At 35.3% G+C, this 27572-nt stretch overlaps 1 protein-coding gene across 1 annotated transcript in view; it reads right to left on the reverse strand.

Moving 5' to 3' along the window:
* Positions 1 to 2198: 2198 nt before the first annotated feature.
* The window catches only part of Pdf (Pigment-dispersing factor), a 49850-nt gene continuing 24476 nt past the window's right edge, over positions 2199 to 27572 (reverse strand). The window contains exons 2-4 of the mRNA XM_081741086.1: positions 16681 to 16785; positions 6746 to 6891; positions 2199 to 2567 (exon numbers count right to left, since the gene is read on the reverse strand). Coding sequence (XP_081597212.1) covers positions 6754 to 6891; positions 16681 to 16773 — 231 coding nt within the window. The 5' untranslated portion in view covers positions 16774 to 16785 and the 3' untranslated portion in view covers positions 2199 to 2567; positions 6746 to 6753. The remainder of the gene's footprint in view (positions 2568 to 6745; positions 6892 to 16680; positions 16786 to 27572) is intronic.

The raw sequence follows: 27572 nt of genomic DNA on the forward strand, positions 1-27572 counted from the left end.
GCGATCGGTAAGGCGAGAAAGTTAGAGTCGTGAGTGCCACTGAGTGGACAACGGCTAACAAGAATCGCCATCTGGAAGGTACAGTTCCTTCAGTGTATACAATGTCTTGGAAGATTTTCAGAATCGGATTGTCACTTCTGGTTAAATATGGATCTCTTACGACTGTTGTAAATGGTAAGGAATGAAACGTAACCAACGTCTAGAATATTGTCGGAAATCTACCCTCTACCCGAAGATGTTGCTACTGTTACTTTGAACGTGATCCATCATGTCTTTCTCCGCTGAGGTAAAACTATCACTGTGGATTTTTATAGTACTGAATTCATTACACTGCAGCATAAATATGTCCGCAAGCATCAATCAATAGTGAACAGACATTACATCCTCATGTTGTATGACAATTCATGTCAGATGTCGCTCAAAGGACGGTACAGACACTTCATTACTTACAATATGCAACTCTTACTGACTCCCAGTATATTGCAATATCCTCTCATATGTGTAAACAATAACATGTGCTTCTCCACGAGGATCGTCAAGCAGCCGATAGAAACCACTTACAAATATGGACACAGAGTCACGGAGGAACCCTACAATCCCCCCCCCCTTCACACACACACACACACAGGCTTAGCCTCCTAAATCGGCTATAAAAGAGCACGTCGAGGGACAGAAGATGTCTCAGCTGATCATTCCTACATTTCTCTTTGCTCTGCTATGAGCGGGAGAGACTCTCTAGCCTATCTTTGCACTGTTCTGGGCAAGAGGTTCCTAACATATATCCGCGCTGCACTGGGCAGGAGACACCATTCCACCTTTGCGTTGCTACGGGCAGGTGGCTCCTAACCATCAGCCTTAAAGACCTCGACACTGCCACGGCAGGAGATCCAATCTCATGGAGAAATGACTGTTACGTAGAGGAAACTACTTATTTGTAGCATAGTGTACAAAGAACTTGTATAGGACTTTTGTAATAAAAATGTGAGGAAAAAGAAATAATCGTGCACCGTCTCTACTATACATTACAATTCTGGTGACATTTCGCCCTTCGACTACCACCTTTTCCGGCATCTCGCACACTTCTTGGGAACGAAAGTGTTCCCTAAATATTGGGCGGTGCAACATGCGATTGAGGACTTTTTCGGATCGCAGACCCCATAATCCTTTTGTCACGTAATTCAATCGTGAGTGGAGCGATGACAAAAGTTCGTTGTTGCACATGGTGACTATTTTTATTGAACTTTTTTTGACTATCGTAATTTATATATATCGTAAACGAAATCAGTATTTCTACATATGCACAAAACTATTTTAGTACCGTTACTAACCATACCTCGTTAAATAAATGGTAGGCAACATTCACTCTTGCTTTAAGCATACAAGTGCTGCTGCATTGCTGGATGTACGTACTTCTTATGTTTCTCATGTATAACCTGCGCACTTATTTTTTTAAATATACTTTCAGAAAACGCGCAGCTTACCAAGAATACGGCGGACCAAGTCATGTCCTACATTTAGTTCGTAAGTTGGCCTAATTTATATTTTAAGTAGGATATTTTCTCTAGATGCAAGGTTGGCCAACTTAGACCACTCTGAACAGTTAAATGTCGGCCGTCGTAATTTCTCCAAATGTCAGTGGAAGTGTGAAGTGAAGTGGATTCAGTCAGAACTATTATTACCTTTAAGCTGATCAATTTAACAAGTTCTGTATTTGCTGTCAGATCGACGACCAAAATATGACAAAACATTAAATATGGTTAAAGAAAAAAAAAACAGAACAACACCAACAGTCGTAAAGTTCGGAATTGTTGGTTCGAATGACAAGTTAGCCCAGAAGTGTAAAAAATATCCATTTCTGTGACAATGTGGCTTATAAATTTATCTGCAGTGTTCGTAGCTTGAAGAAAATTTCCCTAACCTAGGGAAATTTCGTAGGTAAATTAAGCAAAAAGGGATTTTTTTTTTTACAAATCCAGTGAAATTCTCGCACTAAACGATTGACCACTATAAATGCTTAAACTCTTCTTTGTTCTTTAGAAATAAGCCAATACAATAACAACAGTTTGAGTGTATGTGATGAAAGTAGAACATATTGCAACCATAGTAAGCTGTTTTGTTAAAAAAAAAAAAAAAAAAAAAGTGAAGGAGAAAGAAAAAAGTAGAATCAAAAAGTAAATGAATAAACAAATATGGTTGGTATTTCCTTTAATATAGCGAATTAATCTTATTACATAACTTCTGTTATAGGAATTGGACACACAACAAACTAGGGAAAATTTGATGAGAAAAGATAAAATTTTGAGCCAACTGTGGAAAATTTTCTTAAGGAAACCTATGAACACTGCTTATTGACTGGACCCTTTAATATTGTAGTGCCCATGATATACAGAATCAGCCTTCTTACAATTTAAAATCAATTTACAATATGGGAAAATTTTATTAAATTAAAACTATAATAGATAGATTACGAGGTAATCCTTTATTGATATACTTCATATATACATCTCAATGATACAGTTTTAAATCTTGTAGGGCGTTGATTTCTCCGAGATATGAAGTGCTTTTGACTACAAGAGAAAAATAAACATGACCAAAGTTATTTATATAAAATATTCTAGAGCAATATGTAGGCATTTGACACATTTCTTTAGGACTAAATTGTTGCCCCCCTCTTCTAATGAGTGTCTTGTAGCGGAAAGTGTTTCATATGCTGTAGTTCTGGATATAGCAATATTTTTTATTAACCAATTTTTCCTTTTATTTTCTTGTAAAATGCAACAAAAATGGTTAATAAAAATAACCTTTATTTCTATTTTTATTTTACAACATAAAAAATGGCTGGGGGGCGCGGTGGCTCAGTGGTAGAGCGTTCACCTCCGCTGCTTGGGGTCCCTAGTTCGATCTTAGCTCGCGCCGTGTGGACTTTGTGGTGGACAAACACCGTGCTCGTGGGTTTTCTCGGGGCTCTCCCGTTTCCTCCCACTTTCTTCATTCCACCATTTCACACATCTCTCATCATCACCGTCTCCTTTAGCCTAATCGGCATAACTGTGGGACGTAAAACTTAAAGATTTATTTTTAAAAAATGGCTAATAAATATCATAGCTATTTCAAGAACTATATGAAATAGATTTTCAGTAGTAAATCAGTCATTGGACCGTGTAACAACTTAGTCCTGAAGAATTATGTCAAAGGAATGACACATTTTAAACTATTATCAAATAAAATTTTACATTCTGATAACTTTAGTTTATTAAATTAAGGGTTAACGAAATTTCTAACAAAACAATTTTTAAAACTTTTTATCAATACTAGTAATTCTGAAATGTTGAATTGATATAGATATGTTCCACCAATGATTGTTAAGATTGGCATGTCATTAAACACTGTTCAACATCTATTTAAGAGACATGACCATTTCACTAATATCGCTATAAGTTATCGTATTAAGCGTCTTCACCTCAGAGAAATGAAACTATCGCTAATTTTAGAGTTTTTCTGTAATATCTGCAAAACAAATAAAAAGAATATATTCGCAAATCAAAGACATAGTGCACTAGTCAATATTATTTTGCATGTGATACCGTTATCAGAACTCATCTCTTTGCTTTCGATTTGCAACTGTCGATTGATTTAGCATTTTTTTTCGGGTTTTGTAAATAGCTGCACATCAAAAGCAGATATGTGAGTTCTGGTAAAGTAATCACATGCGAAATGATAGTGTCTAGTGAACTACGTGTTTGCTTTTCGATTATTTTTATTTGTGTTGAAGATACTAGAGAAAAACTAAAATTTGCGGTAGTTTAATTTTGCTGTGGTGAAAACTCTTAAGATCATCATCTAGCATAACTTAACGTAACTAATATATGACGTTTAACAAATGATGAAATTAGCAATAAATAAAATTAAAGCAGTAAGGACATCGATAATTAACAGTGCCGAATACTTACGCACGCCATCTTTGCTTTTATCCCATTTATTTCTATGGGAGGGGGGTATTTTTTCTAATTTCTTTGAAATGAACTGGAACATTTTATGGATTTTCGGATTTTTAAGATAAATTTTAGACTTTCAGTCAAGCAACCACTGAACCATCACATATTTATCCTAGGATTTGAGTTCGTGCCTCATTCTCTTCAGAATAAAGCAACCTTCCAAACGGTACCATTCACATGTCCGTATCATATACCGGAGATTCGAAGGAAATGAGGAAGGAGAATTTTCAAAAGTTTACAGTACTCTGTACTGGCTCTATATTAACGTTCACATCTCAAAATCACTTTTTAAAAAAATACTAAATGTTGTTTGCAATTCGCGTGCAAAGTATCTGATACCTTGAAAGCTAAGGAGGGGGAAAATATTCCCCTTAGGCATAACAAAAATAGAACATTAGATAATGCAGAAAACTAAGGAGGGAAAATAATTTCTCCTTGTGATGGTAATTAAAATAAAACATAAAAACATATTCGTCATCATTAACATTTTATCACTAACAGAAAATACTGTATGCTAAACGTAATCAGTTGAACCTTCTTCCTTTCTGTAAGTTTGTGTTTTTACAGAGAGTGAATTTTAAACTGAAGACTAGTGCCTTTAACTCAAAGCAAAAAATGATAAGGAAATTGTACAGAGGAAAGAAGAGAGGAAGAAGGAAAGAAGTCATAACACGTGTACTCTATCTGCTGGTCATATCGACGACGTATATACAAGGGCCACTATTTATATTTTGAGCCTTGGCAACACTGATTGTAGTTAGGTGCTATTTTTTTGTTTGCATAGAAACATTTGACATTGTTGACCATAACGTACTTCAAATGTTTTGTCAATAGCTTTATTTGTGTTGTTTACGTTGACTTGAAGATTGTGTGACGACAGAAAAATGGAATTAACTCGTGAAAATTTTCGTGCGATGATTTGTTACAATTTTCGACGTGGATTATCAAGACAAGATTGCATCGATCAACTTACTTTCACGTTTGGCACTGAAGCCCCATCCTGAACGGTACACAACTATTTGTTTGCCGTAGGTCTTCGGTCAAATACGGAAAACAAAGCGCTGTCGGATCATTCTTCATCAAGACAATGCGAGCTCTCACACATCTCGTCTAACAACCGACTATTTGAACACTCAAAAAATCGAATTGATGGGTCATCCGCCGTACAGTCCTGATTTTGCACCCAGTGACGACTTCTTGTTCCCGAACGCCAAGACTAAATTGCATGGACAACGATTTTCGTAGGCGGAAGAAACTGTTGATGCGTTCAAAAACCATATTATGGAGGTGTCTCAAGAAGATTTGTAAAATGCTTTGACAAATGGTTCGAACGAATGCAAAAGTTTATTGATCATAAAGGAGAATATTTCGAAAAACAATAAATCAATTTTAAATGACAAATTACTGTTTTTCATTGTTGGGTTCAAACTATAAATGGTAGCCCTCGTATTTTTTTCTCGAATCCCATAAAATCTTTCAGACAACATTTACAATAGAATAAAAACCAAATCTTTTTTGTTGTGCTCTTGAAAGCCAAACAGATGACGTTATGACTCCCATCAACTCAACGAGCTGCTTCTCAAAATAAATGTAATCTGTTTCGCAATGCATGTACGACTGAACAAAAAATCCAGCAGTAATAGATGTTAAATAACGTTTTAAAACATTACACACGTATGATATATATATATATATATATATATATATATATATATATATATATATATATAGAGAGAGAGAGAGAGACTATATATATCATAAATCCCAAAGAGATTAATCATGCACTTTTACTGATTTCTTCTTCATGTCTAGTTAAATGTCCCCTCCTTTTTTAAAATGAGTTACATTTTTCCATAGAATACTCCATAGAAATAAATGAGATAAAAATAAAGATAGCATAGGTACTCAACAGCGTTAATTCTTAATAGAAAACCATTTCTACTTAAAATACGAGGTAGGTCCGGAAAGTAAGGTTACAACGGTTAGTATTCATTAAAAAAAAGGAATGTAACAAAATAATTACTAAATCGTATTGTGATACAGGGGTCATTTGTTAACATAATCAAGGCGTTCAGAGCACAAGGAATTCCAGTCGAATTACCAAAGTTGTGATTAAAAAAGATGATAAAGTTTGTATGCCCCGTTTAAATACATGGAAAGTGAACACTATCTTTTGTTCTAATATGAGTTATTTACAATAACTGGACATCAATCTTTCAAGTACTAAAAGGAGTTTCAGGTAGATATCTTAAATATGAAATATCTCCAAAATAACCAAAAGTGGATTGGAATTCCTTGTGCACTGAGCGACCCGATTGTTGCTATTGTCTAAACACTTGTTAAGTCGGAGTACTAGGTTGTGTATCACACAGTCTAGAATTCCAGTGCCTACTGCTGGAGTCGCTTTGTTCTTGATCTCTTCATCGTGGAAGAGTTGTCCAGCAAGATGTTTCCATAAACAGGAACAAGTCCTTTGTGAATATCAACTGAGCACTTACCTTGTGCGTGGATAAAACCTATGATGGAATGTTGAATCGATGTAGCCATTGTACACCGATGCTGCTTACACTAAACTCCACATAGCATTGGAGAACAGCCGCGAGAGGAAAGCAGAAAGCTGTCAATTAAAACCAGTATACCCAACTTAGGCAAGAAAATATTACTTGTCCACCTACAGGGATTGTAACCTTACTTCATGGATATACCTCGTATGTCTAGCTTCTCATCTTTCTTTTCTTTTTTCTTTTTACCTGCTCCTTCATTTCCGTCCTGCATCGTTCATAACCTTCGGCAACCCAAGAAGAGAATTAATAAGCTCCGAATTTCTCTTGTGAGGGCAACCATTTTGATCACCGCGTACTAGCTGTAATAACCACGTTGCCAGATCCTTGTTATACTGTAAAAAGATAACATCTAAGTTGAAAGCTCAGTTCATACGACAAATTTTGTTTACAAACTCAGTTAAGCCACATGAGGATAAGATAAATTATTCATTGGAGATCGTCCATCCCATACACTGAAAGAGATTATTTCGGTCATTGTGGATCAAATAGCATGAAAACATACAGAGTGTAATCAAAGCGCCCGCCAAGTGTGAACTAAGTAATGCAGTTCAATTTCTCCAGGCAGCTACTGAGTTCCATGAAATTCCAAGATCAGCCAGTTTAGAAATTCTAACCTACGTCTTTCACAAACAACATGATTTACTTGCCGCCACAAAATTCCGCCATTGAGTACTCCCGTCGTGTACATCGGTAAGTCTCTCTTTAAATTCTCTGCAGCGCTCGAGTACACAACCATCACGTATGTAGAGTTTTCCGCCGTAAACCTTACTCATAATTGCATCTTGTTATGTCCTTCCGCCTGAAGAAATCGAATTACATTGTAGTTCACATTTGGAGGGCGCTTTGATTCATTAAAGTATTTTTTTCATACTTGCTACTCCACAATGATTGGTTAAACGACAGAATCTGTCTTTCGGTGTGGGAGATGGTCGATGTCCAATGAAAAATTATCCTATCCCCGTTTCATCATCTCATATGGTTCTAATCTGGTAACATAACGGAGACTGAATTGTATATATATAGTGAGAAAGAGAGAGAGAGTTAATATATTACACATTCATGAAAAACATTTTCACTTTTTAAAAAATACCTTAACATGGTCTGAATATTTGCTATAGCATGATTCTGCTCTAAATCTCCGTCGTTTATATACGTATTTCTTGATAAACTTCTATGATCCTATCACATCAAACATATAGAAAATAAGTGTTATCTTATTCGAGGAATATTTTAGGCCAGGGATGGCCAACTACGGGCCCGCTTGCCACATGCGAGGTCTCCTCGTGCGGTCCTCGACAAGATAATTGTTAATATTTTATGTATTTTATTACGTACATAAAAATTTTAAAAATAATTAAAACATAAAGACTTCTATACATGATACATGTTTAGATACATGATCTAAAGTAGATACATGTTTTAGGCGCGGAAACCAAAAATAAATTTAAGGTTAAAATTAGTTAGATTAGTGTTTTATTTCGTTTATTTGGGTGTGTTGGGAATCTAATAATTTAAGCGTGCAATTTTTGTTCACGCTGTAGCGTGAAAAATGAGTGGCTGTGAATATTTTTAAGCGTCAGTACCATTGAGGGTAGGTATATGTTTTTACTTGCGATTTAATATTTTTTTTTTTTCATTTCTTACATATGTTTTCATGTTTGAGAAATTATCCAAGATATTTTCACCCAGCCTTGAGAATGTAAGGGTATTTTTCGAGCAAAAAGAGTTTTATGACTCGTTGAAGGGATTTTGTCGTTGAGAACCTAGTAACTCTGAGCCTGTGTATGAGATTAATGCATTACATCGGCATCCTTCAGAATTGCAAGGTGTTTCCTCAAGAACTAAATTATTTCGTTTTTTTTTTTAAGTCGGTGGCACTTTAGTATGAGTAAGAAAAGGAAAATTAGTGATGGAAACCGAAAATTTTAAGATAAGTGGGAAAGTAAAGTATCATAAGAAGTTGCGGCCCTCGATACATAGAAATTTCTATAATGCGTCCCCTTAGTTAAGAGAAGTTTGCCATCATTTTCTTAGGATACCCAATTAACACACTTCGTCAGACGAAAATCTTCGGCGAAAAATGAATTCCTGTTTCGCCGAAAACTGGTTGAAGGGAATTTATTATACTTAAGAAGGGCTTTTCCGCATTACCTTTCCATTTTTTTGTAATTTGATTTGTGTAGTGTTGACAATTTTCGTGGAACGCTATTCTGATTGACGAAGGTGTTAAGTACTGAATACATTTTTTTCTTTCTACGAAATTTCTAAGTTAAAGATTACTATCTTTGGATTAAGTTTCACCCTTAATTAACTTTCTAGCATCTCATTGCAAATTTACATTTTTATTTTTCTCACTTTTTCTTTTAAAAACAATTTCTCGGATTAAAAAGACAGTTAACAATCAAACAAATTTCGCCGAAGATGGTTAAGTGCTCCAACTTTGTGATAATTAGATAGCCTAAGGAATTCGGCGAAATGGGAATAAACCAGAAAATAAACTTGTATAGAAAAAAAATGAAGAGTAACGTCACAGCTTTGTCCAATGATGCCCGTACTTATCTAGTTGACGCTTACAATTTCGGATCTTACGATTACTCAAGTTTAACCTCACAAAATGAGCACCAGTTCGGATTAATTATCTGAGCGTGAGTTCAACTGTTCGTAATGAAGGATTAGTTTTTAGTTTGATTTTGAAAAATGAAATGAAATCTTTGAGTTTTACGTCCCTCGATTATGCCGGCTAGGCTAAAGGAGACGGTGATGTTGAGTAATGAATGAAGTGGTGGAATGAAGAAATTGGGAGGAAACGGGAGAACCCGAGAAAACCCACGCACACGATATTTGTCCACCATAAAGTTCAATTGGTGGGATCGAACCAGAGACACCATGCACCAGAGGTAAACGCTCTACCACTGAGCCACCACGGTCCCCGGGTTCAATTTGGAGTCTAGCGTCTTTTTCAGCTGGAAGGCTATATAAGACATAGACTTCAGCTCTGACCGGAAATAAAACCGAGGTCTTTCGAACCAAAAGACGCATATGCTAACCATACAGCTAGAGCTCTGTACGGATATGAATATCCTCAGTATATGGTTCTCCGCGGATTTTCTAGTTTGCGGATGGCAGATAAAGTTGAAGGTACTTGTGGAAAGATGACGTATTCATTACCATTCTTCTAAATGCTATTAATCATTTATTGATGAAATGAAATCTTTCAGTTTAACGTCCCACGATTATTACCTTTAGGCTAAGGGAGACGGATGATTAAGGTAAGTGAATGATGGTGGAATAATTGGTGGAACTGAGAATTTGGGAGGAAATGAGAGTACCCGAGAAAACTCACAGACACGATGCTGTCCACCACAATCTTACTTGGTCGGGGATCGAACCAGGGACACCACTCACCAGAGACACTCAATCACTGAGCCAACGTGCCCCCCCCAATTATTTATTGATGCCCTGTATTAAATTGTGCTTTTCTTTTTGGAGCAAATAACCACCAGAGCAAAACCATGTTTTGGTGCATTATCTTTCTTCTTTTCTTTTACTTTGTTCTCAAAACCTAGTAAATATGAAGTGGTAACGTAATATTATATGAGTTTGTTCGGGGTAGCTCACTCGTATTCTTGTTTCTTTTATCTCCATTTCACTTCAGCGTTCTAAACAAAGATGCTTATTTCTTATAAATAATAAGATTAGAGATTTTATTTTTAAAAAGAAAGAAAGAAAGTAAGTAAAAGAAAAGAATTTGTTCCGAAATTAACTAACACATTCGATATTATCAACTTGACAATTTTCTTGTCATAAATATGCTTTCGATGTGATCTTAAATTTGCATGTTTTACATTAATTTCATTGATTTATTTGTACATGAATTTTATTCCATTTTATTTATCATAATTGACTTATAATAGGAAGGAATCTTAATTAAAGTTTATGTTGACATTTGTTGGTATCACATCGTAGGATATATTTACAATTGTTACGCTAGAAACTATTTTTAAAATCATAATTGTGGTCGAACAAAGAAGTTACACGCATTTGTTATCTTGTAATTTGCGGGTGCGGATGCGGATTTAGATAGAAATGTCATGGATACGGGTGCAGATTGAGATGCTGGGCATGCGGATTCAGACAGGGATGTTATGGATGCAGGTGCAGATCGAGATGCTGGGGATGCGGACACAGATAGAGATGTTATGGATGTGGGTGCAGATTGAGATATTGGGGATGCGGATTCAAATAGAGATGTTATGGATGTGGGTGCAGATTCTGCACCCACATCCATACTGCGGATTCAGATCCAGATGTAATGGATGTGGGTGCAGATTGAGATATTTGGGATGCGGATTCAGATAGAGATGTTATGGATGCGGGTGCAGATTGAGATGCTTGGGATGCAGTACGGATGCGGATGCGGATCTTATATCATCGCAGACGTTGGAAACTTTGAATTGAGCGTGATGTAGGATTAAGATGAGTTTGATGTTGGAATGGTGATGTGAGTGTGAGTTCGAAGTGGCGGGAGCGTGAGTTTGAGATAAGCTAAGTCAAAGTGGTTATCTTTCGCTTTATTCCTTCACTCCAGGCATAGACTAGGTCAAACTGGTTATCTTTGGCTTTATTCTTTTCACTGCTAGCATATTTTTCACTAAGGCAATGACAAGTCTTATTAGGAACATGAAAGAACATAGACGATTAAGTATTATATACTTGCATAGGTTTTCTGATTTATTCAAGTTATTTGTTATTATGTTTCCTTAAAGCAAGACTCTCGAGAAAGGGTCCGTGACAAAGTGAAATGAAATGAAAGTCAATGTAATTTTAGGTTGGTTGGGGAAAATTAAATTTAAACTATGTAGCAACTAAAAATATTTTTAAAAAGTAAAATAAATAATACTTATACACAAATAATACGTTTTAATGAAGTATGTGCCCTAAGAGGGTGGTCATTATGGATCAAAACCAAAAAGAAAATTTAAAAATAAAATATATATTTCTGGTATCTAGATCAGCAGTTTTCTAATGCGTAGATTGGTCGGCGAGGTGCTGTAGAATGAACCCCTCCTTCCCCTGACCCAACCCCATTCTGGGATCAAGCAAAGTCTGTTATGTATGCGGTGATAATTAAGGATGTTCAGCGTCTGAAGAAAGAACTTGTAGACGCATGTTTCAACCTTACAGCCGACACTTTGCGCAAGATTTCACATGACTGTTAACTCAGAATGCATCTGTCATCGACCGGAATGGGGAACACATTGAAAAGTCCTGTGACAGTGCGTGCTTCTTGCTGAATGACTAACTTCTTTTGTTGGGGGAACAAGAAAAGAACTGTGAGGACTTTGTAATGCTTAGCGCCAGAGCAAAAAATAACAGTGGCATTCAATTTCCTACGAAAATCTACTATTGAAATGGCATAATAGATGTTATGTTTTCCATTTAAGACAATTGCGTACAATTCAAGATAGAGGACGTCATCATTGTGATGTGCCCGCAAACATTTTCGCTCATCCCAATTTCCCACTCACATTGTTACTTCGGTTGTATTTTGCAGCGTTTATCACTTATTGAGGTGTTTCCACCCTTTTGGATCAATCTGTATATACATATTAGGGTGTCCTATTATCTTGACTTCCCAGCTTTTTGATTCTCATTTCTTAAAATGTTCAATATCAGAACAAAGTAACCCAAGAAAATAATTAGCTCAATCGAGTAATATTAAATGGTGCCCCAAGCTTCCTCAACCTTTCAATGCATTTTCAATATACAAAAAAAGGTACCTTATACGATTCTAACGGTAGAGGAGGTAGGTGTAATATAAGTAGAACCACATCTATTTTTGTATAATTCCATTATGTCAGCCATCTTGGATTCAGGTTCATATTTTTTAATAGGAAGGGACAGAAACGTGCAAAGAAATTTATTTCGCTGAGTACAAATTCAATATGAGGATAAATTATATAAAAATTGCAATATTATCCCTAAAATAAGCTAAATTTAAATTTACAGAAATGTCAGGATTTTGGTCGAGTAATCCGGACCCCCAGAACACATCTTTCTATATATTTTGCAGCGTTTACCACTTATTGAGGAAGTGGGTCATACGATAATCATTTCGGGATAGCTTTTCACAACAAATACCAGTACACGTTATTTCAAACTTATTTTCAATCCTTTAAGGTGCGTTTCCCTCCTATTCTATACTGCAAATGCATTAAAAACTTGAGGTCGATTGGTGCACCATTTAAGACTATTAAATTCAGCTAACTTTTCTCATGGGTTACTTTGGTCTGATATAGAACCATTTTAAGGGGTGGGACTCAAAAAAAAAAATTTGAAAGTCGATAAATAAGGACACTGTTGGCTTTAGCGGACCCAAAAATTTTGTAAAATATATAAACACTAAAAGATACAATAAAGAGTAAATATATTTCCGGTTCCCACTATTTATATTAATAATATAGATAAATATCGCCTGAGACAATTTATTTAACAAATAGCATCAACCACTACTGTCTGTAAAAATAATTTCCTACTGTCATTAATCAATCAAATTTGTGTATGTATCATTTCCCTCCGGTTTTATTCACGCGATTTTTTTTTTATTTTTTGCTTTTTAGTAAATGAAAATGAGGCAAAAGAAGGATCCCTTATTTTACGTCGAATTGCAGACAAAATTTTCTTTCTCATTACTGTATGATATAATTAGATGAAACAGTGCGTGCCTACTTATACAAAAGAAGTAAACAGAACTTCGTTAGCATGTCGTTTCCTTGTAGTATGAGATGTGGCTACCAGATGGCAATGAGTGCCACCTCTGTGCGCTATTTTCGCATTACATGAGGTAGTGCAGTTGATTTGTCAGCCAAGGAAGATTGATATAAGGAAAAGAATGAATAACGAATTTAACACCGATATTATTGCAGAATTTTTGCCAACGATGTGTTGTAACTTGACTTACCTTGTTATTCAAATAATGTATTTCAATTTTTTATTATTATTACATTTTTAATATGATGTAATGAATAATTTCTCTAATGTTCTAATATTAAGAGTTATCTTTGGCAAGAAACTAGACTAAGATAATTCTGTTTGTATGAGTCAAATAACTTTCTTGCCTTGGTATTGGGGGTATGTCAAGTCTATCCTTCAGAAATTATCATCTCATCTGAATGAAGCAAAGAAGCAAAAGTGATTGTAAACTATGAAACGTTAATTAATTAATGTTGTTTAAATTCGTTAATCAGAGCCTATTTCTCAAAACTATCAGTCTTGTAGTCAGGGACATACGGAGGGTGGATACTGGGGATCCGGACTGCCCGAAATCCCGACTGTTTTAAAATTAAGTTTAATAATGAGGGTGATTTTGCAAATTTTAATATAATTTATCCACATAGTGAATTTGAACTTCCCGAAAAGCCTTAGACCTCCAAAACTGTTTTCTACAAATCGTGTAGAAATACCAGAATAGCAGTAGAAGTCATTTCTAAACACTAATGCAGACACCTTCGATTTGTCTTAATTTTATGGTAGCTATATTCAATTATAAAATATTTGATATTGAAAAGTTTTACACTAGTATTACAAAACTAATAGTGTTGAGAAATAGGTCTCAGAAAACACAAATGACATGCCTTTACCCTCCTCGATTCATTGATCCATTTTCTAAATAGTCAAGAATATCAAAGTTCAATATTCAATACTTAATACAATAGTAAATACTTACAGATAGTTATCAAAATAACGGAAATGCCTTAATAAAATGCAATTGACTAATATCTAAGCGTTGCACCACATCTATCCTGTCATACAGATACTTATCAATCAAATGAAAACACGTCAGATATCTGGGTTGACAATAGTCAGGTGGTGTGTTAGGGTAAACTCTGTACTACATAAAGAGCAGTAGAACGGCAGTTTGAAGTGAGCTGAACAGATGATGTTAGTATAACGTGGACGAACTCTCAGATTACCAAAGAGAACAAATTGTTGGGGCTTGACTATGTGATGCGAAAGTAACGAAAGTGACAAGTGTGTTAGGTATGTTGCGAGGGACAGTACCCAAGGTGAAAATGGCCTACAAAACTCACGGCGAAACCTCATCGGCAAAGAGAAATGGTGGTCAGAAGATAACCAACAGTCAGAACCGACGGCGACTGAGGTGCAAGTGACGGAGGAACTCAAGCAGGACCTTCCACAGCTTTGTTGACAATCAAAGTCTGCTGCGAGTTACGTGACATGGACATACATGGTCGGGTTGCAAGAGCGAAATATTTGATAAGGAAACATCACACTTTAGCACGACGACAATGCTACCGCGAATATGGCACATAGACTACTGATGACTGGAAACGCGTAATATGGTGGTATCAGTAATCGTTATCTTTATTTCAAATTACAGTCTGAGTTTATCTGTACCAGACGTCCAAAGAAGCGTACAATCCGCAGTGTCTGTCCAACTGTAAAACATGGCGGTAACTCTGTTATGTCCTGGGCTGCAATATCCCGGTCTTCAGTGCGTCCTGTGTTAGTTCTTACCGCTCGCATCATTGCTTGTCATTATGTAGCCATTTTAGGGCAGGGGATCTTCTACATCCTATGGTTCAGATTTTTACAGGCAACACGTAATATTCCAGGATGATAAAGTGTCCATTGACCCAGCTGGAGCGGTTGCATCATCGTTTGAGGAACATCCAGATGAAATTGGAAACCTCCCATTGCTCACTTAATCTTCAGATCTGAACGTAATTGAACATGTGTGATCCGTTTCAGAAACATGAATCCGCCACAATGTACGCCTCCATCCTCTCTCACGGAACTGAATGATGTACTGCACGCAGAATAGGGTTATATGCCATTTGCTACTATTCACGACTTCTATGATTCCATTTCACTTCGCAACTTGATCCAACGCCGTATTAATTTGGTAAGTTGTACTTTTTTAAATAGATATTTCTGTTAAGTTGTACAAATTAAAGTCAACTTGTATTCATTTCGGGTCTGTAGCATTATAATTTGTTGTATTCAGAGACATAGTGAACTATTGTTCTTGCAGCGCAAGACAGTTGCGTCAGAGATGATGGAAGAAAAAATCTGCGCCTAACTACTGCTCTAACTACTGCTCGATAGAATGCTTCTGGTCACGTAAAATGTCCACTTAATAGCTAGTAGTAGTTACTCCTTTGAGAGAAACAAGAAGGGCAATGGAATGACCTGAAATTGTGACCTACTTCAGTTCATAGGTGCCGCCATATTTAACGGTGGGGAGTAGACAGCCCGGAATTTGTGTCTCTTTGGGCGTGCGTCATGGATAAGTTAGCATTGTTCTTGGAAAACAGGAGAAATATTGCTCGTCTAACCGTATTACAAATTTCAAATCATCGGCGATCCATTTTTTGTTTGTTTATTATTGTTTATTACCCGTGCTATCGCGTTGGTGACGATTATCAGAATTTCGAAACTATAATCCATATGAGGATACTATGCAGCTATTCTTGGACTGTGATTGTCGCACTATTTCTTTCTAAATGTAAATTGAGTTCTGTAGTCAGTTGTGCCACATTAGCTCTATGGTTCTTTGTGACTATCCTGTTTAATATTCGTCAAACTCTTTAACCTAGGATTAGTTTCCATGTACCATTCCTGTTGTCTGACTATGTTTTGCAACAAGTTCTATATGCCTCATCATCTTCAACACTGTTGGTGTGGATACACCTGACATATGGCATCATTGGGTGACACTTGCTCCAACTAATCACATATCCACAAATCGGACTCTTTGAAAATCAGCTATTGCTCACACTAATCCGTACTACTCCACCTCGCACACTACTATCACAACACAATTCTAACACAGGATAGTAGTATTGCACAAATGTTCAGTGTTATCAACTCAGAAATATTACGAGTTGTAATTAATTGGCGCTTCTATTATTTTGGTAACTATCTGTATAATTTTAAAAATGGATATGTTTAAAGTCTCTACAAGTATAATAATAATAATAATAATAATAATAATAATAATAATAATAATAATAATAATAATAATAATAATAATAATAATAATAATAATAATAATAATAATAATAATAATAATAGTGTTGTAGTAGTTAGAATCTTACCTCTCTATCAGCGTATTTTTCTTCATAAAAATCGAGGCAGGTAGCAACTCGCAGAAAATATAGCAGCAAAATGATGCATGTAAAATTTCGCATTCCTAGATGAAGCTGTGGATTAGATAGAAAAAGCATGTTATTAGTTAAAAATAAGAGATTTGGGGAAAATTGTTCCATTTTATTTATTGCTTGTATTATTTGTAATTCAAGGATCAGACATAAATCTTGCAATGTTCTGGTACACAGTATACCAGTACTTATTACACTATAATAAAAGGAGAAAAACATTTAATGTATAATCCTCTAGCGTTGGACTGTCTGCAACCACCATCCTGCCATTTACTTGATTGCAGGTCAATACTACGTTTTGTGTCTAGAAGAGGCAAAGAAATCGGTCATTGCATCGGCACCTTAAAATATAGGACAACGTCTCATAGAGCCTCGGTGCTGAAAACTCCAATAGCCCAACAAACCAACTATCATATTATGTATACAGTAGCCTACTTGTTTGGAGAAGTTTATCAAAAAAAAAAAAAAAAAAGATTAAAGAGCACATGATATGTAATAGATATCGAATTAAAATTAAAACCAACCAAAAAAAATGTCTGCATCAAATTAAAAAAAAAAAAATGCGACAAGTAACGCCGTGCAATTAGGCCACCCAATATACACTTTCTTATCCCATAATCGTGTCAGGTAAAAAGACCCCCTCTCTCTCCGGATAGGTGCTGATTGCCACGGGTGCTGATTGCCACAGCCAATTATTGGTGCTGACTGCCACGACTGTCGCTGATTGCATATATGAAGGTGCTGACTGCCACGACGGCGTGCTGACTGCCACGAGCCTGGGAGAAACTGTATTTGGAAAGAGAGGAATTAATCCCTCATACTAAATTTATGATTATTAATTAATTTAGTAGGGATTAATTTAATAATCATCACAGCAAATCTATGCGGCATTCTATAAGTTACAAAGTTGCTCACTAAGTGGAACGACATACACTTGGATGTTTATAAAGTGATTGTCTTTTCTGTTATATGTACAATTTGCACATTTCATTGTTTATATTAATTGTTTTATTGTATTATTTAATGGATATGATCAGTGGCGTATTTACAATTTTGATTCGGGGAGGCCTTTGCTAACTTTCGGGGGGGGGGGGGCTTTGCCTGAAAATGTGAAAATTCTGCAAGATATTTCATATACTTTGCCATAGTAATTAAGATTTCGAGGGGGCTTAAGCCCGGAAGCCCCCCCTAAATACGCCACTGGATATGATGGTCTGAAACCAGCTGACAAGGGAAGTTTGGGAGAAGCACTCGCCTGCAGAGAAATAAGCATGTCATTTGAAGGACCAATTCATGCTGATTACAACAGGTAATAGAACTCTTGTTCGTTGAGAACTGTTCGAGATATTCAGCTTGGAAATTTATATGAGAAAATGAGTGGATGCACGTTTCAATGCGTTAAGTATTCTCACCCATGGCGAAGCCTGATGGTTTGAACTTGCTATTGCTTGATCACTGGGGTCCATTCACAGACAATTTGTCTATTACAAGTTGCATGACGGATGACAAAGACCTAATGGTTTAGAAGATACCAAAGAATTGCACACGATTTGTGCAACCATTTGATGTGTTTTGATTCCGATCAATCAAAGATTATGGCAGGAGATTTGTACATAGTATGAATCTTCTTCATCTGGACGTTATAATGTACCAACGAAACAATCAAATAAAGTTCGTGTCCATACGAATCACTTCCGATCACCGCTATACATTGGATTGTTTCAGTTTGCGTTCTGCAAGGCAGGTTACGAACAAATTATAGGCCTATAACTTTTGAATCACTTGTCGAATTTGCTTTTTGCTTTGGTTCTGCGAACTGTTCTCTTGACGGATACAACACAATTACACATATAAAATGTTCATGGTGCAAGGGAGTATTTTGCCTGCGTCATTTCTTCATAAAACAGAAGAACAACAGTGATCAATTTTCATCTCTAACGTATGATTATTGTGAACAATGTAATGACTAATTGTATCTAACAAACCCGTTAGTTATTGCGAAACACTTTTTTTCTGTTACTTCCGATAGCTTTCAATTCGTATGTCAATATTCGTTACTAATTACGTTGTACTTAACGTGTATAAATGCGTATATCCTCATTTTCTCATACAAATTTCCAAGTTGAATATCTCGAACCGTTCTCAACCATACAGGAATTTTATTAGCTGTTATAATCAGCATGAATTGGGACTTCAAATGGCATGCTTAGTTACTCTGCAGGCGAGTGCTTTCTCCTGAACTTCCCTTGTGAGGCACAGCCAGCAGTGCTTTTTTGATGGAACTTTCAAGAGCTGCTCGAAACAGTTTGCACGGCTGAACACAATTCATGCTGACATAGGGAGTTCAAGTGAGAATACATAAATCGTACCAATTTTGTACGCTCTGCTCCCTGACAAAACTGAAAGTATACTCATGTCCAAAATTATTGTCGCATATCTATAACTGTCTTCTTGTAAGAATATAATTTGATAATTTTGCAGAGTACTTTTAATACTTATATTATGTGTATAATCAGGAAATTTATATTTGTGATAAACTTCATAGGAAAAGAATTATAAATACGAAAATTATAATGAGTAAAATAAAATGTAACTAAATGGACAAGAAAATTTTATTTTCGTTTTATTGTTCTTATTTACTGCTCTTTTGACATGAAATTTAGCACATACTAGTCTTTGCCGATTATACACATACTAACATTATAAGAAATACCGGGCGAATTCGTTATCAAATTATATTACTAGAACAACATATTTATAATAATATGACAATAATTTTGGACATGAGTGTACATACAGAGACGTGTTTACTTTTGTTAGGTGTTGGTCTGAACAACACGATCCTAAGGATCATCTAGTTTCTTTCATGCTTCTTGGTGTCCGGTAATGTTACATCTAGCAACTTTCTCTCAGGCTCGTGGCAGTCAGCACGCCATCGTGGCAGTCAGCACCCCACCCTCTCTCCTTTCTTCTCTCCCATACTAAAATTAGCTAACAACATGAGCGCAATTCTAATTTCAAACCACACATGTATTACTTTCGATAAAATGAAATAATAAAACCGGGACAAATGAAGACTACGAAAAATTGAAACCAATGGAAGAGATTCAGAAATGAGGCAGAGAGAGAGGGGGAAGAGAAAGAGAGATTGAGAGAAGAGGAGAGAAGAAGGAAACGAAAAGGGAGAACAGATAAAAATGTGGAATTCAAACATAGTAAGAAAAGAACCTAACATTATAAAGTTCCGTTTCCAGAAATCCAACAGTAATATAGAAATAACTTTTGTTTTACATATTTTTTCAGAACTATTCGAATATATAGAGGATGCTTTAAACATTCATTAAGTCACTTTCATAAAGAATAGCATACTCAATTTGCAGTAGAAATGTACATCTCCGAGACACATCTAGGATAATGTTAAAAGTTTAACGCACATGCTTTGTTTCCGCGTGGTTCGATTGCAAATTCGGTAGTGTTAATTGAACGCACTGATCCAAAATACATTCTAATAAACCCAGTAGGTAGCATTGGTCATATCCTCCATTTCAGACTACTAATGCAAACTGAAAAAAAAAAAAACGAAAAGAAAAACAAAGAAAGAAGAGAAAATTGAATGAGTGCTATTTCACTGCTAAATTTCTATCAGAAATACCCTAAATTAAAAGTCCAAACTATATCGTAATGAAAGGTTACAAATGTTCGAAAGGAAAAGCTTATGTTCCTCATAGATGTAGCATGTTTCAAATTTCAACGTGAATAAATAACCTTAGAGGTTACCATTTCCTAGTCTTTTCCGAAGATTTATCTCTTCCGAACATCCAGCATCGATTTCCTCTCTTGCGGATATAACGTAATTTGCACAGATAGAATGAACACGCTAGAGCTCAAACGGTTATCGTGTCAGTCGGATGATGTTTTTTAGGTTATAGACCACCTCTGGGTCGAGGATTCAAACCCGTAGTGATCCGGTAATTCAACTGAGACTCAGTAACTCAGAGGTAGAAAAGAGATTTTACTTATTCCCTTGCGTTTAAACAATATTTCTGTCAGAGGTGACCAGGACTGGAGATGTTATCCCCAGAGCACAAAACACACGTTGCCGGAGTTTCCTATTAATGAGATTTTCTTGCTCCGTTTTAACTTTGGAACACGGAGTGATAGAGAGAGAGAGGAGGGGAGAAGTGAAAAATACAAAGACAGGAAAGGGAAACGTCAAGAAAGAGAGAGGGGAACGAATATAAATATGAAACATACTTATCATGATGTAGAGCGCACACACTGTTTAATCGAATTCGCCAGTGATGCCTTGTTAAGCTCTCCAACAGAAGATGAATCTCTGTTTGCAGCCATTATTTTATGCGAAAAAATTCATACTACTGAGGGGGATTCGAACCAAGATTTTCCGTTTGGAAGTCTAGCACTTTTACCACGACACCACCGATTGCTTTACCCAAACTTTGTTTAACAAGTGATGTAGTGTTTCTTTCTGAGAACGAGAACCCGTAAAGTGTATACCGGTACTGCAGATCAATGATGTGTTTGGAATGTCCTAGTAATTCCCTTGCTCTTTTCCAACCAACATTCGTAAATCGTCTCTATCATGATACAGTTGTTTGCTTCCATATTCTTACGTATTGCTTGTCCAGTATAAGAAGTCGATTCTTCACAATCACTTTGTAAAAAATCAACTTTTTCGTGAACATGATTTGAACCTATACTAGATAGCTGTATTATTCATAAGGCCATTACGTTACCCCTACATTATCATACACCTTAAATTATGAGTCAAATATTACTTACTTTCGACCTGATCTCTGGTGCGAACCGGTTTCTTCCTATAAGGTTATTTGCACCAAAGTACACAACGAAATTCATTTATTCGACGGCCTAGAGAGAAATTAGTGCCCACTAATAAAGGAAAAACATGCAATCCAGGAGACATTACAGAAATAAAAACATATTTGGCAGTAATTTCGCAGTGCAAGTTCAAAAGTACGTGAATAATAATAATAATAATAATAATAATAATAATAATAATAATAATAATAATAATAATAATAATAATAATAATAATAATAATAATAATAAATGTTCACATTCACAGTATAGTTGTCTATTATTATTATTATTATTATTATTATTATTATTATTATTATTATTATTATTATTACTAGCACAAATTAACGCTTCGCTTGGTTAAATTTAGAAAAAAAATAGTAATATATTCAGTTACTCTGTCACCTTTTACTATTACTAAAAGCGCTCTTTGATATCGGTCATTTTCAATGAGTTTTATATCCCCTCTCCACCGTATGTTGTGGGGCACAGCATCTGCAGTGTCATTGTTTATTTTAGCGAGCCGGAAAGCTATTAATTCGACACTCATATTGGTTATTTCGATAATTTTTATGTCTTTCCCCCTCGAAGTTGCGTGGCTGAATTTGAATTTAAACAGCATCAGATGTGTCACTGTTAATCTCAGCGACTCCAAAAATTTTAGATTCGCCACTAATACCGGGCATTTTTCGTTCTTTTTAAAATGTCACTCCCCCTCCCCTTCCCTTAAGTTACACAATGAAATTGACATGATAGAAACGATCTCAGGTTCGAACTTCATCTAGGTTGGAAATTTGATCGAGATTGGATTGGTGATTCAAGAGTCATTAAGTTTTATTTAATTTTTTATGTCTCCCTCACGCATTCCCCTCCCCAACTTCTCCCGTGAAAGTAAAATGATATCTCAGACTTGAACCTCATCTATGTTAAAAATTTGATATTTTTTTTAATGTCCTGGTAATTCCCTTGCCCTTTCCCGACCGACATTCGTAAATCCTCTCTATCACATTAGTGGTGTTTGCTTCCACGTTATTAAGTATTGCTCGTTTAGTATGAGAAGTCGATTCTTCACAATCACTTTGTGACAAAAAAGCAAGTTTGGAGCGAACAGTATTTGAACCTATGTTAGATAGCTGAACTATTCATAGGTTCATTATGTTACCCCTACACTACCATACCACCTGCAACATCAATCCAGAAATTACTTACCCTGCTTATTATTATTATTATTATTATTATTATTATTATTATTATTATTATTATTATTATTATTATTATTATTATTATTATTATTATTATTATTATTATTCACGTACTTTTGAACTTGCACTGCGAAATTACTGCCAAATATGTTTTATTTCTGTAATGTCTCCTGGATTGTATGTTTTACCTTTATTAGTGGGCACTAATTTCTCTCTAGGCCGTGAAATAAATGAATTTCATTGTGCACTTTGGTGCAAATAACCTTACAGGAAGAAGCCGGTTCGTTCCAAAGACCAGGGCTAAAGTAATTAATATTTGGCTTATAATTTAAGGTGTCATGATAATATAGGAGCAACGAAATGGCCTTATGAATAATACAGCTATCTAGTATAGGTTCAAATCATGTTCACGAAAAAGTTGATTTTTTACAAAGTGATTTTGAAGAATCGACTTCTTATATTGGACAAGCAATACGTAAGAATATGGAAGCAAACAACTGTATCATGATAGAGACGATTTACGAATGTTGGTTGGAAAAGAGCAAGGGAATTACTAGGACATTCCAAACACATCATTGATCTGCAGTACCGGTATACACTTTACGGGTTCTCGTTCTCAGAAAGAAATACTACACCACTTGTTAAACAAAGTTTTGGTAAAGCAATCGGTGGTGTAGTGGTAAAATGCTAGACTTCCAAACGGAAAATCTTGGTTCGAATCCCCATCAGTAGTATGAATTTTTTTTGCATAAAATAATGGCTGCAAACAGAGATTCATCTTCTGTTGGAGAATTTACAAAGCCTCACTGGCGAATTCGATTAAACAAGTTGTGCGTTCTACATCATACACTGTAATGATAAGTGTGTTTCATATTTATATTCGTTCCCCTCTCTCTTTCTTGACGTTTCCCTTTCCTGTCTTTGTATTTTTCACTTCTCCCCTCCTCTCTCTCTCTATCACTCCGTGTTCCAAAGTTAAAACGGAGCAAGAAAATCTCATTAATAGGGAACTCCGGCAACGTGTGTTTTGTGCTCTGGGGATAACATCTCCAGTCCTGGTCACCTCTGACAGAAATATTGTTTAAACGCAAGGGAATAAGTAAAATCTCTTTTTTATCCTCTGAGTTACCGAGTCTCAGTTGAATTACCGGATCACTACAGGTTTGAATCCTCGACCCAGTGGTGGTCTATAACCTAAAAAACATCATCCGACTGACACGATGACCGTTTGAGCTCTAGTGTGTTCATTCTATCTGTGCAAATTACGTTATATCCACAAGAGAGGAAATCGATGCTGGATGTTCGGAAGAGATAAATCTTCGGAAAAGACTAGAAAATGGTAACCTCTAAAGTTATTTGAAAACAAAATTTTATTTATACTAGTTCGACACAAAATTTGTTTCCATCCTATAATTGAATGTGTTTTATTCACGTTGAAATTTGAAACATGCTACATCTATGAGGAACGTAAGCTTTTCCTTTTGAACATTTGTAACTTTTCATTACGATATAGTTTGGACTTTTAATTTAGGGTATTTCTGATAGAAATTTAGCAGTGAAATAGCACTCATTCAATTTTCTCTTTCTTTCTTTCTTTTTCTTTTCTTTTCTTTTCTTTTTTTTGTTCAGTTTGCATTAGTAGTTTGAAATGGAGGATATGACCAACGCTACCTACTGGGTTTATTAGAATGGATTTTGGATCGGTACGTTCAATTAACACTACTGAATTTGCAATCGAACCACGCGGAAACAAAGCATGTGCGTTAAACTTTTGACATTATCCTAGATGTGTCTCGGAGATGTACAGTTCTACTGCAAATTGCGTATGCTATTCTTTATGAAAGTGACTTAATGAATGTTTAAAGCATCCCCTATATATTCGAATAGTTCTGAAAAAATATGTAAAACAAAAGTTATTTCTATATTACTGTTGGATTTCTGGAAACGGAACTTTATAATGTTAGGTTCTTTTCTTACTATGTTTGAATTCCACATTTTTATCTGTTCTCCCTTTTCGTTTCCTTCTTCTCTCCTCTTCTCTCAATCTCTCTTTCTCTGCCCCCTCTCTCTCTGCCTCATTTGTGAATCTCTGTGTAATAGACATCCATTGGTTTCAATTTTTCATAGTATGTATTTCAGTTTCTCCCTATATCAACTTATGAATCTTCTTTTGTCCCGGTTTTGTTATTTCATTTTATCGAAAGTAATACATGTGTGGTTTGAAATTAGAATTGCACTAATGTTGTTAACTAATTTTAGTATGGGAGAGAAGAAAGGAGGAGAGAGTTAGAGGGTCTCTTTGCCTGACACGATTATGGGATAAGAAAGTGTATATTGGGTTGCCTAACTGCATGGCGTTAGCTGTCACAATTTTTTTTATGCGGAGTGTAGAAGTGTAGGAAAAAGGAATAACTAAAATAAAAATTAGACTACTAGAATTGATTGTTTTAAAATTAAACTTAAGATAAAAGTCATTCTCTTAGGAATGGTTGTTATTTGCAACTAAAATACAAATAAAAGATACTACTTTTTGGATCAAAAGATCCAATATATTTCAGGCAAAAATGTTCTTGCAGGCCTTATATCTCGAGAACTACATATAGTGTAGTCAAACCAAAACTGACAATTTACTCAGTGTGGTGTTCTTATTCCGTAAAAAAAAAAAAAAAAAAAAAAAAAGAAAAAGAAAAGAAACTCGATTTAAGAACCGTTCAAAAATTCTGTGGCCCCTCATCCAAAAAATTCAATATATTTCATAAATGAAACATTTTCTTGTACGGCTAATATTTTGAGAACTACATATAGTGTAGTCAAACCAAAACTGACAATTTACTCAGTATGGTGTGCTTATTCCGTTAAAAAAAGATATGAAAATTGGATTTACGGTCCGTTTAAAGATAAAAAAAAATCAATATATTCTTTCAATTAAACATTTTCTTGTACGCTTTATATCTGGAGAACTACATATACGTATATAGTGTAGCCAAACCCAAACTGTCACTTAACTCAGTATGATGTGCTTATTCCGTAAAAAAAAAAAAGAAAAAAGAAAAAAAGAAAAAAGAAAAAAGAAAAATAAAAAAAGAAAAGAAAAGAAAAGAACGAAAACCCGATTAGGAGACGTTCCAAACTTTTGTAGGCCCTGATCCAAAAACTAATTATTGGCCAAGATCGCAATCTTTTGATGTATTTTTTGGATCATTCCTAAAATTCTTGTGTGTTTAACCATTAGAAATTATCTTCTCGAATTATTAAATTATTAAACTAAAACTTAATGAAAGTTTTAACAAGTGAGAGTAATAGTTAAATTTTAATTGTTAATTTCCAAGTATGCTGTTCAAACCCTGCTTCCGCCAAGTGAACTTTGTGGGTGGCAAACACCGTGTGCGTGGGTTTTCTCGGGGTTCTCCCGTTTCCTCCCACTTTCTTCATTCCACCATTTCATTCATCTCTCATCTTCACCTTCTCCTTTAGCCTAACCGGCATAACCGTGGGACGTAAAACTCAAAAATTTCATTTCATTTTTCCAAGTATGCTTAAGTATCTCGGCAACATCTCAAGCAACAAAATACTAAAATACTAATTATTTCCAAAATACTAAAATTGATTCATGCACCATCTTTCTTGATTATCGATCATTTTCATATTTTTTTACATTTAATTTACTTTGATATAAAATAATTATTTAATCGCATTACTTATTTAGTGGTGTAGGTGACTGGTTCTTAGATTTACACATGAAGAAAAAAATCTCAATTGAAGTTATGAAAGAAGAGAAGAGGAAAACATACAAGATAAAGGTCATGGATATTTATTTGGTCGTGCTCCTCGGGGCAATAACCGGTCGGACTCAATAGCACAGAAGCAATATACATTAAATTAATCAATAAAGTTGTACATTCTTCAAGGGAATACAATTATCGTATCACATTAAAAGAGAAGAATTTTACCAGGTCTTGTTTTCAGCTTTAAAAGCAATCTTTGAACGATAGTTACTACACTTCCTGGAGCGGCCATTTTTGGTCCTGTGCTTTCTTCAACTTCACCAGAAGCACGATTTATTGTTTGTTAACGTCTTGTCCAATGTTTCTCTTTATCGTCCGTTTTCCCATATTTGGTATAGCCATGTATGTATCTAGCTCATATCAAGAAAAGGGTTTCTAATGCAACATATATTGGATTTTTATTTTTAAAGTTTTCTTTATAATATATCGATAGTGCTTTTTACATTATTACTCTGACCGTATCAATAGAAAGATTGTTTCGGAATGTTGGCCCATTGCATATACTTCCTAAAGGTAACTTTCCACTTATGATGTGTATAAGGATTTAATGTGGATGATGGATTAAATTTATTTCATTGTATAAATACCTTGTAACGATTTGATTCTGTTCTCTGGTATTATTGACCTTTCAGACAAAAATATATACATATGGTCGGAATGTTGGTTGACCCATTGGTTCCTGTTTGGATGTAATTTTCCACTCATTATACTATATTAGTAGGGTATTCTGGACGTATGGGGGAATAAACTCAAAATGTGGTTTATCAGTAACAGTACGTATGCATTTTAAATGATTCTAATTCTTTTATTCCAACGGCAACTTTGACTCTAGTTTCAAGACTATTCTAAACAAAATTTTCCCAGCAATATGTTTAGATTCTTAAGAATGTGACTCTGTAGTAATATGAATCCGAAGTCATAAACATAGGAACACACCAAGTGTGAAAGTAATTATGTTAGTATACTAATACTTTATTATTTCGCCCACCCAGCGAACCTAGTAGCA

This window comes from Thermobia domestica, chromosome 15, assembly GCF_964235325.1.
Source record: "Thermobia domestica chromosome 15, izTheDome1.hap1.1, whole genome shotgun sequence".
In the NCBI taxonomy this organism is placed as follows: domain Eukaryota; kingdom Metazoa; phylum Arthropoda; class Insecta; order Zygentoma; family Lepismatidae; genus Thermobia; species Thermobia domestica.